Source organism: Cydia strobilella, chromosome 9 (genome assembly GCF_947568885.1).
Source record: "Cydia strobilella chromosome 9, ilCydStro3.1, whole genome shotgun sequence".
NCBI classification, from domain to species: Eukaryota; Metazoa; Arthropoda; class Insecta; order Lepidoptera; family Tortricidae; genus Cydia; species Cydia strobilella.
In genome coordinates this window covers 17,799,684-17,821,827 of record NC_086049.1, presented here as the reverse complement: position 1 = coordinate 17,821,827, position 22,144 = coordinate 17,799,684, and the positions used below count along the sequence as shown (strand labels likewise).

General features: G+C 38.2%; 1 protein-coding gene across 1 annotated transcript in view; it reads left to right on the top strand.

Annotated features, from left to right (window-relative positions):
- LOC134744476 (uncharacterized) overlaps positions 1-22,144 on the top strand; it is a 153,944-nt gene that overhangs the window by 66,329 nt on the left and 65,471 nt on the right. The window contains exon 2 of the mRNA XM_063678295.1: positions 4,658-4,827. Within this exon, the coding sequence (XP_063534365.1) occupies positions 4,658-4,827 (170 nt within the window). The remainder of the gene's footprint in view (positions 1-4,657; positions 4,828-22,144) is intronic.

Here is a 22,144-nt window from a genome sequence, read left to right as displayed (position 1 = left end):
TTCATATAGCAACATCCATACCCTTGTAAGTCTCCATAGGCTACGGTGGCTAAATTCGAGAAAAAAACTGTCTTAAAATTGAATTTAGCAAGGAGCAGGTACCAGGGCCTCATGAGTTACGAGGAGGTGTCGTTGACCAACCCGCCGGGGGCGCCGGGCCCGGCGGCCGGGCGCGTACGAGTATGAAGGTATCGCGGGCTGCGGCAGCTCGCGTATCTTAGCTGTATACTTTTGGTTTGTTTAGCTATATGATTCTACTAGTTGAAAGTATTATTTTTTTGTCTGGTAGAAAAAGTATTGTATACAATAGTGATATAATCAAGCTTCAATTTCGTACCTTAACTTAAGCAACTCAGCAAGCTTTGTTGCTTAAACACGGTACTCGACTGAAAAGCTCTCTATTATATCACGATTGTATAAAATACTATTAATTCCGTGACCAGGTCATTTTTAACTTAAAAACAGTTGTGTTACATATATTATACAGTGGTAGCAAAATCTATAACTTATAGTTCATTAAGAGCTCTACATTTTGAGATGAAATTCTCATTTTCCTAAAAAAGTGACTATATAGACATGTTCATTCCGTGTAGCCTTCATATATTATTTTATTATTTTATTTTATTTTATTTATTTGGAAAGCAAACAGAAATAAGTGAGCAGGAGATGAGTTTACAAATACACATTAAGGACATTCACTTATTTCCTTAACAGCTCTCACTAAAACATGTAATAGAAATATACTACACTTAAACTACTCTTAAATACAGTTACCAATTTACTAACACTAGGTGCAAGCTCATCAAACAAAATTATGACTACTAAGGGAGAAAGAGCCAAAGTAAAGAAAAAAAAAACAAAAACAAAAATAAACAAAGCAGTAACGACTAACAAGACTATTTTACAATAATAGTTACTATGTAGGTATTATACCTATGATTTCTTATTAACTATCCATTGCCAATTTCAGTACTTTTTTCTTGAATTGCAGTTTACTGTTATTAAAGATATCGATTATCTACATTATTGTCATAAATTGCTCATTTCCTATCTATGTTACCAGATTTTGTTATAAAATTCAACATGTGTCATCATCCCCATAGAATGAGTTTTCCAATACGTGTTACGACTGTTAAATGTATTTAGCTGTAACATCTTCACCTTGAAAACTCAATTTCCTTTCAATCAATAAATTAGAATTTCATTTAAATTCGCAGGCGAATAAATTCAGCGCAAGACGTAACTTATTACGCAAAACGGCCAAATGTCCTTTGTAAGCGTAACTTCATAATATTTGTCTTGTCTCAGGGTTCAGAAGTTTAGCGAAGGAAGTTTTATGAAGTCGAGTAGACCTATTTTTGTGAACTTGGCTCGAAAATAATTAAGTTGCGGCAGAAAAACTAAAGGCTTACCTATCATGCTCGGTGCTTCTCGCTTGGCTTAGTTTTAACGTAGCTTGCCTGTGTTTTTTGAAGTGAAAACTTCTTTAGGCGCGTTGGTCATTTTTTGAGATGGGAATAAACCATTGAACTTTACCGACACGACACGACAGAGCGGCCGATATATACAGAGTTGTATATAAGTAGGTATCTACTTAATTTCTAGTACTTAAGCTACTTAGAGTTCAGTCTTAATAGGAAGTTTACAGTCACATACGACTTGTTTGTGAACATCACGGCCTAGAACCTCAAAACTCCTCAAAATTAAAAACTCAAATCAAAACTAAAAACTTTACTGACGATTCAAATTAAAAACAAAACTAATAACTTATTTATTTATCGTATGGCATATGTACATGTCACTGGATTATAATTTAATAACAATATTTATGTTTACTAATAACTAAATGTTAAAAACTTTCCTGACGATTCAAACTAAAAACTGAAAACAAAACCTAAAACTAAAAACAAAAAAATAAAAACTAAAAACTTTCCTGACGATTCAAAAAATATACGTAATTGTTCAAGAAATATAACGTACGTTAGAACGCGAACTGTAGAAATTTAAATATTCCAGGATGACAGATAGGTAGTTTTGGTGTGTTGTTTGATCCACTGCTATAGGTGCTGACTGTACGTATAATGGGTAATACCATAGTATAATAATATACTCCGCCTGGTACTCTCTTCCGAGACTCGCGAACCACGTGACTGACACAAGCCTACGTCGTCGTGAACCTTTTAACAGCACGATGACGTAGCTTGTGTCAGTCACGTGGTCCGCGAGTCTCGGAAGAGAGTACCTTGTTATTATTATACAATGACCGGCATTATGGTATAATAATATACTCCGCCTGGTACTCTCTTCCGAGACTCGCGAACCACGTGACTGACACAAGCCTACGTCATCGTGAACCTTTTAACAGCACGATGACGTAGGCTTGTGTCAGTCACGTGGTCCGCGAGTCTCGGAAGAGAATACCTTGTTTTATTATACCATGGGTAACACTGAGATGTTTCTTTATTTCCTATAAAATACAAAATGGTGGCTATAAAATTTAAAACGGTGATTTACCTGACTACCTGAAGTTAGAACAATACCTACATACATATATTACGTAGAACTTATAAATCCCGCCATACCTATAATATTTCAGGAGGTATACTTACTAAGGTACCTAAGTACTAGGAAATTATTGAGATGTTATATATTTTGTCCTTAAACCACCTACCTGCCTACCTACGAGTAACATGACAACGACCAGAGTAGTATTTGATACTCATTCATATTAAATCATAATATCTAGGCTGTATAGGTATGTATTAAAAGTATTCATTGGTTAGGAAACTCTTATGAAATATCCATATAAACGATATTAAGTATATTAGGTAGTAATAATGTAATGTCTACTTACGTGCGACGCTCGCGCCAATACATGTACGGACAAGTAGCGCAAATAACAACAAAATGATGTCATTTTGGGATCAAAATGTACGTTTGGATTGAATCCCAGTCAACGATATGTAATGGAACTCGCCCTTACATAAACAGTTTCTGCCATTGATATGAATGTTTACTTAGCCTAGCCTTCAGACAGTAATAGAAAGAAAGAAAGAAAGAAAATAAATTTATTCAGGACGCTTACAGTATTGCTTAAATGTAATACACTTTTATTAATATAAAACATAAAGGTCACTGAAAAGGTCTCCCCTCAGCTTGATGTCAAGTTACCTTTTAGGTATCTTGACGCTGGTCTTCCGTGGAGACCTGTCCAAGCGATCGCGTCAGCACGTAAACTTAACTAACATTGGTTAAACTAAATTGAGATCAGAACAGATATGACAAATAAATATTAGGTAGGTACCTATTTCAATTTGACTTAATATTAATATATGGCTGCAGGATCTTGGGGTGCGGAGGCTAAGGAGTTTGTGTGGCAATTGGGTCGGCGACTGAGGGAAAGGGGTTGCGATCCTCGCTCCGGATCGTATCTGGTCCAACAGATCTCTTTGGCAATTCAACGGGGCAACGCTGCCAGTGTCATGGGGACTTTTGGACCGGCTACGGTCCGAAGTGGGGACTTGGCCTAGTTTAATTTAGTGTTTAAGATTGACAAAGCCTGTTGCGGATTATATCATTTGTTAGTAGGTGACGAAGCCTGTAGCTGATTTATTGTTGTAAGCACTTGACGAAGCCTGCGTTGCTGGTCATGAACTATGTATTGTTGTATAATAAATGGCTTATTTAATAACATATTTTTGTAAGACTTATTAGAGTAAAGGTTGGCACTTACAAGTGATCCACTCTTTGAGCAGATTTCTGCAAATTCAGAATATACTTTTTGTATTCTACTTTGAAAGAAAAAATGGAATAATAGGGCCGTACGTGTGGCGTGTGATCCAGTCTCTTATTTTGTAACCTAGAAAGCTACATTATATGTATCCACGTAAGTTATTACATTGTAGGATATCAAGTTAATATAATAATATAAACAAGCCCTAATAATATATAAATGCCTTAGTAGCTCTGTCTGTTACGCTGCGTCTTACGTAAGCGAACAACTCGCGAACGGCGTTTGCGTTCGCAACGTGATCGCCCACGTAGGACACCTCTATAGGTATCAAAGGATTGATTCACCCCGCGTCGTATCGCTTCACTTCGCGTTCGTGTTATTCGCCTACGTAGTCGTAGTACGCTGCGTTAGGTCCCTTCACGCTTAAACCGCTGAATGAAAATAGATGACATTTGGTATGGAGATAATTTGAATCCCACGAAAGGACATACGATAGTTTTTATCCCAGAAATCATTCCTCTAGGGGAGAACAAGGGGGAAAAACTTTCTACGGAAATGGGATAAGGTAAGGATGTACTAACTACGCAGACATAGAATAATAAAGAAATAAAAATAGAAATAAGTAAGCTTGGAGTGCTCACTCCATACAACTGGTTATTACTGTTATTAGCCCGAAAGCTTGAAATAATGAAGGCACGACGACTAAGGGAACTGAGGGAAATTTGGAACAGCTGTCAAAATTCAAGTGGGTCTCTATTCTTGTATCAGTTGTATCCATAGATATTAAAACAGTTATGGATACGAAACGTCAATTCAGTATGTTGTTTTTATATTCTCATTATGTATCAGTTGCATAAACTACTATTACGACATAATTTGTGTTAATGTTCCTATCATATTGAAAATCTTTTTTCCTTGTTCCAGCTCGAACTGTGTCCCACACAATAACTTCGCTAGAGGTCCCGCGGTGGACGGACCCCAGCAAGGAGGCGGATCTCCGTTGTCAGTATACGCGGCAACGCAACGACCCTGCGCTGCACTCCGTCAAGTGGTACCGGGGCACGCACGAGATCTTCCGATATACCCCGCACGAGGTAAGACTGTAATAAGTTAATAACATGGACGTATTAGAGGGTAACACGCTATACATCAAAAATCATTTGCGTTTCTATGTGCGAACGGCACGTCTGTACACGCGGCATGCGTCATAGTGTAAGTTGCTTAAAAATAGTACTGAGCGGCCGGCAAACGGCCGTCAATCTGCTGTCGCGGGGCGAGATAATTCTAGTCGGGGCGGGGCGGTGCGTGGCCGTTCTGTATGATAATACTATTACTTATTCTGTGCCTACAATGGGAATTACACAGCCTAACCGCTGGCAACAATGACTTACCCATGTTAGCCTTAGACAATGGATTGCGTGTAAGTCTATGTAAGTGCGTTACTTGATTGAGGGTCTACACCGACCGGCTAGTTTCCTGTTAATATGCTCCACTACAAAAAAAATTGTTTCGCGGCAATCATGAAGTGACATTCACTAATGATTGTATAAAACTCACCCATCTTGAAATCTGTATTTTTTTTTAAATAATATAAACTTCTAAAAGTAGGAGTAGGAAGTCAATAAAGATGTATCTTTTGTCACTCGCGTCGTAAAAACAAATCGGTTGACACCTCATTCAGATTCAGATACCTATATTTATTTCTCAATAGCGATAAACAAAAATATGCACACATAGTGAGATCGTCAAGGTAGGTACGCTCACCAATAAGCTCAGTTTGATGGCTACAGTTTATACTGTAGCCATCAAACTGAGCTATCCACCAGTCATAAACATATCCACATATAGCTACAATACATAATAAATAGGTACTGTTTACGTAGCTGGTCTAAAAATGGGGTCAAACGTGATTTTGCTTTCGGTTTCGATATAATTATTGCCCCTGACGTATGTAGACATTATAAAAATGCATTACAGGTGAGAAGAGCATGTTTGTGCATTTTTTGGTAGTTGTTGTATCAAATTAATAGTAATAAATGAAACTTATAACGATGTCATATATATCATCTTCTTATCTTTAACTTTAATAAGCATCAATTTATTTCTTTAACTAAGTTACCCCTAACTAACTAGGTAGTAGGTACTACGTACTCGGTACGCCTAATTTTAATAAATGTCGGTATTGTTTCCTTTTTCCGTTCGGTCGGTTGAAACCTGTTTAATAATGAATTTTTCGCGTGCGTACAATTTGGCATGTTAACTAACCTGAAAAGTTAGCTTATTATAATTAAGTATTAAAGTATTCTAAGGCCATAACATTTTGATTTATAAGAGAGGGGAATAGAGGCGTGTTTCTGGGCTTTACTCTATTAAAATGTTTGTTCTGAAGCGTATTTTGTTTTCATAGTTAGGTACCTAATTGTCCCCAAAATCTGATAATTAACATCATACCAAAATAATCGTCCCTACTGATATCTTTTGCTGCATAATGTTACAAATCCACGCGTACGAAGTCGCGGGCAACAGCTAGTAATCTCATAAATACTCTGTGAAAAAAAGTATAACGGAGCTCTTAAGGGGCTACCTGAGGTTTTCATCGATTTTTGACAAGTTTTGAATCGTATCTCCTACTTTTGCACTACATATAGAATTATAAGACAAGCGGCTATCGGTTCTTCAATCTTTTATCTCCATTTTTGTCTACCGGATTGTGAAAAAAATGAATACTTATTTATTTATGATTATTTTAAACATTGTCTAAAAAAACACTTTTTTCGTATCTCGATTGCTGTGAAAGATCTTACTTATACGAAATCTACATATTTGGGTTCGTCTTAGACGTCTCTAAAAATTTGTCTAAGGTTTTAATTTTAAACTAATTAACACAAAAGTTATGGCCAGAAAACCAGTATTTTGGCCTAAAATTGTTCAACTTTGATGCCAAATATTTCGAAAACAATGAACTTTGAAGTAAATATGGGATACTATATTGCTAAAATCCGTTGCTGTTAATATGATAAGCTACAAAAAACATTAGAAAACTAAGGGATTCAAATCGAAGGTCATTGGGGCATGGGATCCCCTTAAAACACGTTCGTTTGATCAATGCTATAATTCCATTGATATAAGATCTAAGTTTTTGTGTACATGGTTTTTGTTTACTTTATTATTTTCAGCCTCCAATGGAATAGACTCCAAAACAATTTCCTTTCAGAGGAATACAATCATCTTGAAGCATTGTTCCACCATTTTTGCCACGGCTCATTTAGCCGGTGGTCCACTTAGCAACCGAATAGAATAGAATACGAGTATATATATACCAAAATAACGTACCGTACCGGGCAATAATATATCACCTCCATGTTATTACGGTAGAACTTTTTTTTATATGTGTAAGTGATTTCCACCCCACTACTTTAGGTAGTTTAGTAATAGTCCTTTATGCGAGCGATGAGAAATATTGGTCTCATGTACTTAATAGCTTTTAAACTTATAAAAAAAAAAAAAAAAAAAAACTATTTCGAAAACTAAAAATTCCATAAAACATTGTTAGTACAGGTTCATTCACCTAAAAGGAAGTCCCTAACACTGATGGCAATTTGTAGAATAAACTTACAAGGAAATAAAACAATTTTCATTTTCATTTTCATTTCATCATCATTATTTCCCTCCCTCCCTGCCGAGGTTTTCCCGAGGGGCTACAGTATGGGGTTCTTCAAAAAAGGAGTGTACAGGTTTTTAAAGGGTCGGCAACGCGCATGTAATACCTCTGGTGTTGCAGGCGTCCATAGGTGACTGCTTACCATCAGGCGGGCCGTATGCTTGTTTGCCACCGACGTGGTATAATTTTTTTTTTATAGTCTGCTTAATTTTTTTATTAGAGCCTTTTTAGTAATAAGCTGAGTCTCCTATTGTAAATTCACAGTTAACGTAAAACACGTGCTACCTAAATAGGGTTTCCACCTTTTTTCTTTACACACATAGTATTTTTGTCAAAATATTGAAAAAATATAGTATTTACTGGGAAAATTTTAAAAAAATAGGACGCCGATTTGAGGCGAATTAAAAATCCAATTCGCATACAATGTGATATCGGTGACATTCGTATAACCCTTTCTTGAGTTATGAAAATATAGTATTTTTCGTACTATATTGTTTTTGTATAATATATAGTACAATTGACTAAAATATAGTACGATACTATATTTTATAGTATAGGTGGCAACCCTATACCTAAAGTACTAAATAATCCTGCCGTAATTAGTAAGCGCAGTATCCAAGCGAATCAGTGGTGTTGATTTAGTATCCACGTTTATAGGCTATTCAAAAACCAACCTTCGATAGATATGCACAAAGTTGATATTACGTTATATAGTAACGCAATGCTTGTATAATGTAGGCTTAGTATTCAAATCGTTATTTAATTTCGCTGTACAAAATTGGACAGTATCGGGCTATTATATTGGAAATAATACTCATATTTAGCTGGCTAAGTATACCAACTAGCCAGCTATTTAGGGTCAAGGGCTTTAAACCTTAAGGCGGTTCCCTGAGCCAGAAGGCGAAAAATCCCCTTATATGATCATGTTTTTCTAAGAGGCGTTGATATTCGTAGACGTGGAAAAAATGTAGTTCTTGACTATATTATCTTTAACAACATAGCTTCCGATACACGAATTATGACACTTCGCTCGATACAATTAATTCCCAAAGTCACCTCTAACTCGGACTTTTAATCCTACTTTACTCGGTTATTTATTATGTGATACTATAAACAAAAAAAAGAAGAAAAAACAATCTTAACATAAATAGTAATTTCATAGCTTTAGAATTTCGATATTGTAAGGTAATGTTTTTAAAATAAATAAAAACCGACAAAATTCGATCAAAATTGACACTTGGCGCGTATGTTCTTTCCCGTTCTTTCTTGCTAAATGTGACAAAGACAGCGGCAAACCGATGGAACGGCCTTAAGTTGGTATTTACGTGGGTTCAGGTCCTTCTCTCACTCTCATTGAGCGTAAGAGTGAGCGAAACGGCTGTGCGTGTGCGTGCATCATTATTCATTATGATTAAATACCAGGTTACAAATACTAATTACAAATACCTTACTCTGACAGCTCGAAAATTTATTGATTTATTTGCAAACGTTACTAACTGACGATGAGGTGCCCGCAAAATGCCTTCTCGAGTGCGGTATATGCCTATCAATATTACTTTAGACTCCGGTGCCTGCTAAGATGGAACATTCTTAGAGCTGCTAGCTATCCGAACCGATATCGGATGTCGGGAGGAAGTAAAATTTAAGATATATACTGTGTTTCTCTGTATTTAGGTATGTATAAACTCTTTTTTGTACAAAACACAAAACACAAATATGGCATAGAATAGGCAGTATATGCCTATCAATATTACTTTAGACTCCGGTGCCTGCTAAGATGGAACATTCTTAGAGCTGCTAGCTATCCGAACCGATCTCATCTCATTTCCCGGACTGTAAGGAGTCGACAGAAGGTGAGGAACAGAGTGGTCGGGGGGGCTCCGACTGGGCGGCGGCATTGGAGGTGGTGGAGGAGGAAAGGGTAGAATGGGCGATCGGCTCCTTTGCGTCCTTCAAGGCTGCGGGCCCGGACGGAGTCCTACCGATACTACTGCAGAAGGGTTACAGATTCATAAAAGAGGACCTGGTGAAATTATACAGGGCAAGTATAGCACTAGGGTACATTCCGAGGGTATGGAGAGAGGTGAGGGTGGTCTTTCTGCCAAAACCGGGTAAGAAATCGTACCAAGAAGCGAAGTCATTCAGAAGCATAAGTCTATCGTCGTTTGTTCTGAAGGCTTTAGAGAAAGTGATAGATAGGCATATAAGAGAGAAAGTGGAAAGCAGTGGGGACCCGCTGCACGGGAACCAGCATGCTTACATGGCAGGAAAGTCAACGGAGACCGCTCTACACAACCTAACGGTAAGGGTGGAGAGGGCACTAGAAACGAAACAATATGCATTAGGTTGCTTCTTCGACGTAGAGGGGGCCTTTGACAAGGCAACTTTCGAGGCCGTGGAGGAAAGCCTAAAGAGAGAGGGCATCCGACCGACTATAGCACAATGGATTGAGAGAATGCTCAAAGGAAGATCCATAACGGCGAAGCTAGGAGGAGTAGTAAAGACGATTAGTCCAAGGAGAGGATTCCCACAAGGGGGATGTCTGTCCCCCCTAATGTGGTGTCTTCTGCTAGACTCAATGGTGAAAGAGCTGAACAGAGGAGGTGTGTACATGCAGGCATACTCTGACGATGGAGTGCTGCTAGTGAGAGGGACGGTTATCAGCGTCATAAGAGATATAATGATAAGAGGTCTCAGACAGGTTCTGGGATGGTGCAGAGAGAGAGGACTGGATCTTAATCCGGCGAAAACAAAGCTAGTGCTATTTACTAATAAAAGAATAAAGGAGATAAGACCCATAAAGATACAAGGCACGGAATTAGAATTGGTGGATGAGCTAAGATATCTGGGCGTTACTCTTGATAGTAAACTCAGGTATAAGACTCACATCAAGGAACAAACGGCAAAAGCTATAAGAACACTGTTTCAATGCAAAAGGGCAGTGGGAAAGAACTGGGGATTGAAGCCGGGAATGATGCACTGGATCTACAAGGCGGTAATATTACCCAGGGTGCTATATGGAGCCGTGATATGGTGGCATAGGGCACAAGTTAAAGAATACCAAAAAGAACTAACCAAAATACAGAGACTAGCGTGCCTCATGATGACGGGGGCGATGAGAACGACCCCGACACACGCGATGGAGGTAATGCTAGGTTTGAAGCCTCTATGGACTGAAGTGGAGAAAAGGGCCATGGAACAGTGGTATAGAATGAAAGCGTGCAAGGAATGGAGAGGAAGCTGCGTGGACAAGAGACACGCACTGATACAAAGAGAGGCGCTATCAAAATTCGATATGCTGATGGCCAATAATGACCTTATAAAGAGGCAGGAGATATTTGACAAAAAATACAGAGTACATATAGGAGAGAGGGACAACTGGAAGGTGGAAGTCAGGCACCCAACGACTATCTGCTTTACGGATGGGTCAAGAAGAAGCTCGACGAATCTAGCAGGGGCGGGCATAGTTATCCCTAAACTGGGAGAGAAGGTATCGGTACCACTGGGTAGGTATGCCAGCGTGTTCCAAGCAGAGGTATGTGCTATAGCGCGCTGTGCGCGTATAGTGAATGAGAGTATGCAGCAAGAGGGCGCTGTTGTAATATATACAGACAGCCAGGCAGCACTGAAAGCACTAAAGAAAATATCGGTCACCTCCTCTCTAGTGAGAGAATGTCGAGAGGAGCTGAACTCGCTAGGCAAGCATAGAAATGTCACGGTGGCATGGGTACCAGGACACCAGGGGGTGACAGGAAATGAGAAAGCGGACGAGCTAGCGAGGATAGGGGCGGAGACGGAATATATAGGTCCGGAACCGGCTCTGCCTATGTCAGCGGATGTCACAAAGGGAGTCATCGAGAAGGTAAAAGAGATGGAAGCACAGAGAGAATGGGTAGAAGAAACAGGATGCAGACAGTCGAAGATGATGATTAAAGGGATAGACCACAGGAGAACCAGGTATCTCTTGAAACTAGGTAAGAGCAGTTTGAGACTGTTAACAGGTATTATTACAGGTCATAACACTCTCAATAGACACCTTAAGATAATGAGAATCAGTGCGGACGCCTCCTGTCCACACTGTGGTAGGGAGGAAACTAGCTTGCACTTACTAGCAGAATGTATTATGTACGCAGCACCGCGATATAATACATTTGGTAGAGACATACTAGAAGAAAACGAACTAAAGGATATCGAACTTAAAGATGTCCTTCTGTTCTGCAGGAAAACAAGAAGATTTGAGGAGAAGGGTGTGGGAATGCCGCCGGAACAGTAACCTGCAGCTCCAACTACAGGGAATTGGGCTGAATGAACACGACATGTGATCGACAGCCCGCCTGCTTCCGGCCGGGCGTCCCTACACTACATCTACATCTACATCTACATCCGAACCGATATCGGATGTCGGGAGGAAGTAAAATTTAAGATATATACTGTGTTTCTCTGTATTTATGTATGTATAAACTCTTTTTTGTACAAAACACCAAACACAAATATGGCATAGAATAGGCAGTATATGCCTATCAATATTATTTTAGACTCCGGTGCCTGCTAAGATGGAACATTCTTAGAGCTATCCGAACCGATATCGGATGTCGGGAGGAAGTAAAATGTAAGATAATATATATATAAATAAATACAGAGAAACACATATAATTATTATATGTGTTTCTCTGTATTTATTTATGCATTTAATACATCATTTTTTTATTTTTTTATTAAGTATAACAATAAACATTGTGTTTGAATTTCTATTATAAATAACTTAACCTAATTAAAAAATTACATAAAATAGTTAAAATTAAATATAATATAATAATCCATGCTCATTATTTTAATTAATTACATACATGTCATTTTCAACTTATTTATTATCAACATATGTGCCATTTTCAACCAAAAGGATACTTGTTGTCGCTTGTCAGTAAGGCGCTATTGCCATATAGCTTCAATTAGAAATCAACCTTATCAACAAGCGACAATTGTGGTACCTTTTGGTTGAAAACGTCACATATTACTAAAGATTAAGATTATTACTAAAGAACGATAAATAATGCATAAAAGGAGCACTTAATTGGCACCTGCAGCTGTTTTTGTCATAGGCGCCTTCCGACATCCGATATCGGAAAGGCGCTCCCGATAAATTTAGCCATGTCGGAGCCCCCCGTTAGCTGTCGGACCGATAATATTTGTGTGCGTAAGTGTAGGCATAATGTTTGTGTAGTGTGCGTGACTGCTAAAGATGGCGCCCGGGCGCGTCCCTGCCGCCTGACTACGCGGATGTATCCTACATCCGATATCGGATGGGACAATGTGAAAACGCTGTACCCTTATCGTAACGAAGTATGTAATTAAATACGAGTATTGTAAAACCTTCAATTAATTAAAATTATCCCCTTACATAAAAACCAAAAACAGAAGGAATATGGACAAGTCTAATAAGGCCCTTTATTTTTAGAGCATTCATCATTAGGTAACCTTCGTCCCTTTGAAAATAGCCAAGGGCTGTCCAAAGCCCGCGAAACGACATAAAGTAGGTACTCGAAGGGCCTACTAGAGAACGTATTAAGGGCTCGAAGGGATGTTATTATAAATGCTTGCCGAGAACGAGTCAAAGGCTTAAGGCCGTTCCATCGGTTTGCCGCTGTCACTGTCACATTTCGCAAGAAAGAGCGGGAAAGATCATGCGCGCCAAGTGTCAATTTTGATCGAATTTTGTCGATTTTTATTTATTTTAAAAACGTTACCTTACAATATCGAAATTAGAAAGCTATGAAATTACTATTTAAGTTAAGATTGTTTTTTCTTCTTTTTTTGTTTATAGTATCACATAATAAATAACCGAGTAAAGTTAGATTAAAAGTCCGAGTTAGAGGTTACTTTGGGAATTAATTGTATCGAGCGAAGTGTCATGTATGTGTGTGTGTGTATGTCGTGTATCGGAAGCTATGTGATTAAAGATAATATAGTCAATAACTACATATATTTTTTCCACGTCTACGAATATCAACGCCTCTTAGAAAAACATGATCATAGAAGGAGATTTCTCGCCTTCTGGCTCAGGGAACAGCCTTAAGCCCTTCCTGACACCAGTGTAATTGAGAAATCTTAGTTATTTGTGAAATAATCTAATCCTATCTAGAATTGAGTACCGTAAACTCGGGTTACATTAGCCCTAGAGTGTAACTTTACCCACCTATAAAAACCCATTTTATTTTTCTTCAACCAAAAACATAACTTTTGACACCAACGATCCGATCCATATCTAATACAGAGCGAATTCATATCCTATAATTAAAATTAGAATACGTTTGTGTCAGTATTTTGTGGAATCCCCGTTTTTAGGGTTCCGTACCCAAAGGTTTTACCCCTATACGATTACTAAGACTCCGCTGTCCGTCTGTCTGTCTGTCTGTCTGTCCGTCTGTCACCAGGTCATATCATGAATAGTGTTAGCTAGACAGTTGAAATCTTCACAGATGATGCATTTCTGTTGCCGCTATAACAAATACTAAAAACAGAATAAAATAAATATTTAAGTGGGGCTCCCATACAACAAACGTGATTTTTTTGCCGTTTTTTGCGTAATAGTAAGGAACCCTTCGTGCGCGAGTCTGACTCGCACTTGGCCGGGTTTTTTTTCTACAAAATACACTAAGTTTCAATGTAAGAAATTAATCCTTAGTGTTCTTACTTTAAAGATTTTCACTACACTAAGTTTTTGTGATTGCGCTTTGACCCGGGAAACACAAAGCCAAAGGTTTTCTTGAGAACTCTCTCAGAACTCAGCTCTCGAGATCGCGATGAGAATTGCGGCCTGCTCGTGTCTTGTCAATGGGGGATGCTGACAAGACGACAGCAACCGCAAAGGGTCGGGATAGTGATGTGCTCCGATTTATTGAAGATTTATTTATTTACTAGCTTTAGCCCGCGACTTCGTCTGCGTGGACTTAGTAACAGCAGCTAAAGTAAGTATAACGCCTGGAAAAATTCTCAGAGCATTATATTATGCACACAAATTAGCAGGCACTTCATTAATTATCTCAATTCCGCTCCGCTTTTTACTTTCTTAAGGGATGATCTTCGGGATAAAAACTATCCTATGTCCTTCTCAGGGAATCAACCTATCTCTATGCCAAATTTCATCTAAATCGGTTCAGCAATTTAAGCGTGAAGAGGGAACACACAAACAGACAGACAGACAAACAGACAGACTTTCGCATTTATAATATTAGTATGGATAGTATGGATCTAATCTTTATTGCACAATACACGAAGGTACAAATGGCGGACTTAATGCCCTAATGCGGTTCCCTGAGCGAGAAGGCGAAAAATTTCCTTATATGATCATATTTTACTAAGAGACGTTGATATTCGTAGACGTGGAAAAAATATATGTAGTTCTTGATTATATTATCTATCTACAAGCTTCTGATACACGAATTATGATACTTCGCTCGATACAATTTCCAAAGTAACCTGTAACTAGGACTTTTAATCCAACTTTAATTCTTTATTATTTGACACTATAAAAAAATGAAGAAAAAACAATCTTAACTTAAATAGAGTAACTGGCCCGCTTTCGAATTTCGATATTAAGGCAACGTTTTTAAAATAAATAAAAATCGACAAAATTCGATCAAAATTGACACTTGGCGCGCATGGTCTTTCCCATTCTTTCTTGCAAAATGTGACAGATAATGGCAAACCGATGGAACGGCCTTAAGACATGCAGTGTCTAAAAATGCCCACTGATTATCAGTCCGCCGGACGATATCAACTTGTCAGTTAGAACAAAAAGTTGACAGTTCCGAACAACTGACAGGCTGATATTGTCCGGCGGACTGATAATCAGTGTGCTCCTTTAATACAAATAAAATTGTAACCAACCAAGACTAACTATAATCATAATCATCATAATCATAATCATTTATTTGCACATAAAAAGGGTTTTACATAGATATTATAAAAGTTACATGGCCTAGCCTTTATGGTGGTATGGTGGTTTTTGTGGTGATATAGATGAATATTAAACTATATTGATAAACTTACATATATACAAATATACATACATAATTTTTTTCACTCCATTATCGAGTTCAGCATTCCTTCGTTGGGAAATATCTCGGAAATATTCAAAGAAGAATGAATATTCTTACATACGAATCTAGGTACGTCACTACATGGTTTATTTGGACAGTGACAAATCTTAACCGACATTGTACATATACACAAAATCAGTGAAAACAGAGCACATTATACAGAAATCTTCTTGCAAAATGACACGTTTTCGTGGCGTTGTAGTGTACGAGTACCTACATACACGATACGTACGATCAACAATTCAAACATTCCCAGTGTGTTGTTGGGATCCTGAGTGACAGTTTACTCGTAAATTTGCTTTATTTGTATTTAGATTTACATGCCCTAGGGTGTACCAAAAGTATGGAAACAACTGACTTTTGTCTTTTTATTTAATTTCTCGTGTTTCTATTGTTATTACTTTATAATGGTAAATAAATATAGGTATAATATATAGTAGATTGTTTACCAAGGGATGAAAGGCACTCATCTCCGCCGAGGTATTTTGGCGCTCAAACGCAGTGAGAGCGCCAATAGTCCGAGGCATAATATGAAATGATACGGCAGAGCGGGGATGTCAGTGGGTATTCTCTTCCCCTCCCTCTGCCCAGCAGAGGGAGTTACAGGAGGAGCGAGTCCCACATACCACCCCTCAAGGGGCTTCCCCAGTCCGGGAGTGAGATGCGTAAATGCATTTACCCTGTGTCAACAAAAAAAAGGTATCTTTAATAATGGTGAAACAACCGTTGCAACTTTGTAGCACTAGGTATCCTTAATGTGATTAGATTTAAACGAATTACCCATTATATTCTTCATTAATCCTAATAGCCTAACAACGCGTTACGAGTAATTACTCCCAGGAGTGTTATTTTGGACATTATTTGCTTAGGTACCTAATTCTGCAATTAAAACGAAATATACTTGGTGAACTGCGGAGTGAGCTTGTAGGTAGCTTAATTTATAAAACAAAACATAAAAATATATATATATATATATATTGAATTTCATGTGAATGTATAAACGGTTCCGTTACTTAGATACTGACAGACAACAGCCTGAACAGTTAAAGACAGTTTCATGAAAGAAACATAATATTCAAACTATTGTAAAGCACTTCAGCATTAGCACAGAATAAGTAATAGTAACGGCCACGCACCGTCCCGCCCCGATTCGAATTACCTCGCCCCGCGACAGCAGATTGACGAGCTTTTGCCGACCGCTCAGTACTGTTTTTAAGCAACTTACTCACACAATGACGCATGTCGCGTGTATTACAGACGTGCCGTTCACACATAGAAACGCAAGTGATTTTTGATGTATAGCGTGTCCGCCCTGTGGCATAGTGTCTACTAAGAACTGTGGAATTAACTGTCGTCTGCGGTATTTCAGGACCGATACGATCTTTAAACGTTCAAGATAAGAGCGTACTCCTATTTTAAATGCCGGCGATGGTAACTGCTTACTATCAGGCGATTTGTCTGCTCGTTTGCCTCCTATGTCATAATAAAAGGACGGATTAAAAAAACACTATGGAGGTGAATATAAGGTTGACGAATAAAAATATAAACTACTTCCATTCGGGAAGCCGCGGACGAAACTAAGACAACGATTTCTCTATTAAGCGCTTTTGAAAATACACTCCTCATATTTAATATATACATATTTATAAATACTTAAATACATAGAAAATACCCATGACTCAGGAACAAATATCCATGCTCATCACACGAATAAATGCCCATACCAGGATTTGATCCCGAGACCATCGGCTTCATAGGCAGAGTCACTACCCACTAGGCCAGACAGGTCGTCAATATGAGTATTAAATTAGGTATTTAATTATGCGCAAAACTAAAATTCCACATGAAATCCAACATTAAAATTATTAACGATTAGACATTCCCGTCATTACACAGTGGCTAAATAATAAAGCTTTTGGTAAAATAATTCATATTAGTCACGTCATTATTTTATTAATTGGACTGAGCAGAGAATGTTACATGTACAGTACTGTTTAGCTTTGGGCAAAATGATACGTTGTTAGTTGTTTCTGGCAAATGTTTACATCAGAGATTTATTTAAAAGCGTGTATGTTTTTTGTATTTCAAGCTTTATTATTATATGGACAATGGACATTTCATTTTTTCGCCGATATACAAGCTCTTTGTTGTTTGGTTGCCTACTGTAAATAATGTTTCAATCATCAATTCCTAAGTATACCTACATTGTATTGTTACGTGTTATTTTATTCCATAATATAATCATATAGAAATAAGTAAACTTAATGTTCACTCCATACACAGATAAAATGATGTATGATGGATGGATAGATGTATTTGTTCCAGAGTCATGGATGTTTTCTATGTGTTTAAGTATATGTATATTATATATATCGTTGTCTGAGTACCCACAACGCAAGCCTTCTTGAGCTTACCGTGTTTCTTAGTCAATCTGTGTAAGAATCCTTATAATATTTAATTAATATTTATTTATTTACTTATTATAAAAACACATTTACCTATAACTACTGGCTCTGTGAGCTGTAGACTTCAGAAACTACTATGGCTCCGCCATTTTGAAAAATTTCCAAAAACTGATCAAATGACACGACTGATCTTGTTATATCATCTCGAGCAGGGAGTAGGTAGTTAAACACCTTACGTGTGATCGGTGTGATAAAATAAGAACGTATATTCATTAAAAACCTACCTATATATACATGTTAGGTTGCGCTGACACAAGCAATATGTGTTTATGCCACAGTAAACCATCGTGTTACTGTTAAACACTGAAAGTGTCTACTTGCCATATTACAGTGAATTGCCAAAAAAATCTGTATAATTATCTAACCTGCGGAAGAACTTACTACAATATACTAAACGGCGCACACGGCAGCACTTAGGGATCCCTTTTGGTTTTCTTTAATATTCTGAATACTCTGCATGCACGCGATCGTATTATCGAATATATTTCTCTATTGACATTACATGTGTCACATTTCTTTTTCCACCGTGCCGTATATAGTTGTAACCCCGACTAGGAGGTCATAATAGATACTTAATACAAAATAGGGGATATTACTGCAATGTTCTGCCACCAGAGTGCAGCACTAGCCTGACAGAGGTTTACACAAGCTTGACGAAAAATCATTTATGATAAGATTTTAGCTAATAGTGACGGTGATAAAAGTATGCCTATCAGTGACGGTGATGTAAGTATGCCTACCTCTATAAAATGCAGCTCGGCGCAGTCATTGTGCTTGTCGCACACTTGTGCGCACAGCGCGCTTCTGCAAGCGGAACACGCACTCCCATTCAGGAGCTTAACCCCAAAACTCCGGGCTGTATTGCATAACGGCTTGTATGCTTGCGAAGTAGCACGTACGCGTTGTAATGTCTGGCTAAGCCTCACCAGTGCAAAGCAAGCCTTACATGTATATTATGAATGTAAAAACATTTCTAATGGTGTCGCGCGAGCTGCATTCTCAAGAATAGTTCTGGAAACATACGTTTAAAGTCCAGTCAGACCTTTCTACCCCCAATGTTAAGTACAGATGTGTATGTCGGAGATGTGTCTACAAAAACACGCTGTGCCTAAGAATCACTGAAAAGCTCGAGCAATGCAAAACGCCCAGTTTTGATTACCTACATACATAAAAAGCAACAAACTTTCTCATTTTAAGAAATATGTATTTTACATTTTGTAACTTATCTATGTTGAACAAATAAATCGTTGAATTTGAATTTGAAATTTGAAAGAAACTACTCATAGTGTTGTTTTCCTGCTGGTGAGTAAGATTGCCAGAGAGCTCAACGAGGGTGCGGTCGAGGGTCGGCAACGCGCATGAAAGTTGAAACTCCTCTAGAGATGCAAGCGTACATAGGCTACGGATACTGCTTAGCATCAGGCGGGCCGTATGCTTGTTTACGACCGACGTAGTTATAAAAAAACTTCCTGCCCACAGCTAAATTGTTGAATGAACTGTCGCCTGTGGTATTTCCGGAGCGACGCGACCAAACCAAACCTTCAAACCTTTAAAGAGCGTATTCCCATCTTAAAGGGCGGTAACGCACTTATCACGCCCAATCGCTTACCATCAGGTAATTCGTCTGTTCTTTTGTCTCCACATAGGGATGTCGGTAAACCTATAAATACAGGTTGATTTCTGGGTCGTCATCCAAAACCACTTTTTCTGACTGTGACTGATCCACATTATCATATAGTATTTGATTGGGGCTTTGGGGTGGAAAAGTTCTCAAGTGGCGACCACGTACCGAAAGGCGCAGCGTGGGTAGACCCCCACAAGGTGGACTGACGACCTGGTAAAGGCCGCGGGAGTCCGCTGGATGCGGGTGGCGCAAGACCGGTCATTGCGGCACACTTTGAGGGAGGCCTATGTCCAGCAGTGGACGTCCTCTGGCTGATATGATGGTGATGAGTATTTGATTGAAAGATAATTAGTTTTTTTTTTCTTATTTTTCAAGTAGTATTAATCTTATCCTTAGTAATCATGGTCACCCTATGACTTTTGACATACGCTGTATGGAAAGCGACAAGACGTCACATTGAGTAGGGTGACCAAATTGTATGCAAAAATGCTTTTTTTCTACTTGGAATCTAAAAATTTTCATCATGATTGGTGATAAACGATAATCAACAACATCATTAGGACGACCAGTCTGGCCTAGTGGGTAGTGTCCCTGCTTATGAAGCCGATGGTCCCGGGTTCGAATCCCGGTAAGGGCATATATTTGTGTGATGGCACAGATATTTGTTCCTGAGGCATGGTTGGTTTCTATGTATTTAAGTATTTATATATTATATATATATATCGTTGTCTAAGTACCCACTACACAAGCCTTCTTGAGCTTACCGTGGGGCTTAGTCAATTTGTGTAAAAATGTCCTATAATATTTATTTATTTATTTATTAGGCTCATCTTTGAATTCTGTATGATGTCTTGTTCTCTTGTTACGCGACCCCGAAATCAACCTGTATTCATACCTACTCCAACTATCAAGTTAGCTCAAAAAGTTTCTATTATAGTATCAATTCCATGACTTTTCTTGGCACTCTTCCTTCGGCATCCGAATTATAATAAAGTGAAAATTGGGTGTATAAATATCTCGAAAGTTATTCGAGATTTACTCTCGCATTGGCATTGTTCCAGCCTTAGTTTAACTTGTTAAGTCAGTAAATATTGTATGTCGGATAAAACTGATGGAAGAAACTTTCTTAATATTATGTAGTTCCGTGGAAAGTGTATTCTTTATGGAGGGAGTATTGTTAGGATGAAAAGTTACGTTTTTGGCGCCCAGCGCGTAATATCAAATATCTTATTATTGCTTCTGTCACTGAGAGTACACGGCGCGCCCTCGACCAGTGGAGACGTGTCGTTGCTCCGTGAAGACGGTCCTCGTAAATTGGACCGAAACACACGTTTTAAAATAATTTAATATGTTTGAGTCTCACGGGAGTTTTATAGTTAAAAAAGAGTAATTTTCCATCCTTTGCGAGTCAAAATTGATTCATGTAATTTATTTAATTATTACAATTACTTTTGTTAAGTAAGTAGTTTCGCAATTAGTAACCTTACAAATTCGTGTATACCTTTCGATAAATATTAATACATGGAACCACAAATTTACTTCGAATCAAAACATCATTGCGATCTCTCGTATGTGATCTTCAAATGAAAACATTAGATTCATATCTGCCTTCCGTAAAGACACATTGCTAGTCGCCTTTTTACATCATCATCATCATCATCATGTCAGCCGATAGACGTCCACTGCTGGACATAGGCCTCCCCCAAGTACCTTGGGGGGGATTGCCGTAGTCGCCACGCTTGGCAGGCGGGTTGGCGACCGCAGTTTGATAGAGGTAGTTCTCGGAGGACGCTGCTGCCCATCCACCGGATTTTCCTTAAGTCGCCTCTTACGACACCCACGGAAAGAGAGGGGGGGTGGTGCTATTCTTACCCGGCACCACACGGGGCACGGGGCACGGCACACACCTTTTTACATAGGTAGTCTCAATTCAAAGGGAAGTACAGAAGTCTGAGCACCTCCGTAGTATATAATAATTTGGAAATTATTTTTTTAGACTGACATGTTTGTCATAAATTGTTTTGTATTATAATTTCTACCTAGTTTTTATTTAGAACATGACGATCATTAGGAGATAAGTTACTCCCGAATTTTTATTTTGACATAAGTGGAAAAAATTATGATTGTTTTGACATCATCATCATCATCATCATCATCATCATGTCAGCCGATAGACGTCCACTGCTGGACATAGGCCTCCCCCAAGGCTTGCCACTCCGACCGATCCTGTGCCTGCTCGCTTGTTTTGACATAAGTGGAAAAAATTATGATTACTTACTCAGACATTTTTAAATTGTAATTTTGAATTTATTTGATAATGTAATGTATATTATGTAATTAAATTGTATTTTTGAATTTATCAAATAATATAAATTGTATGTACTGACGATCATAATATAAATTCGTGTAGATTAGTCTAGGATAATTTATATTGTAATTTTATTAATAAAAATAAATATCTAAATCTAAATCTAATGTCGTCATATAATATTGTCTGATATAAATGCCAGTTCTGCGTGGGTATTAACTCAAAAATTTTAAGGGCCATATCGTCAGGTGACA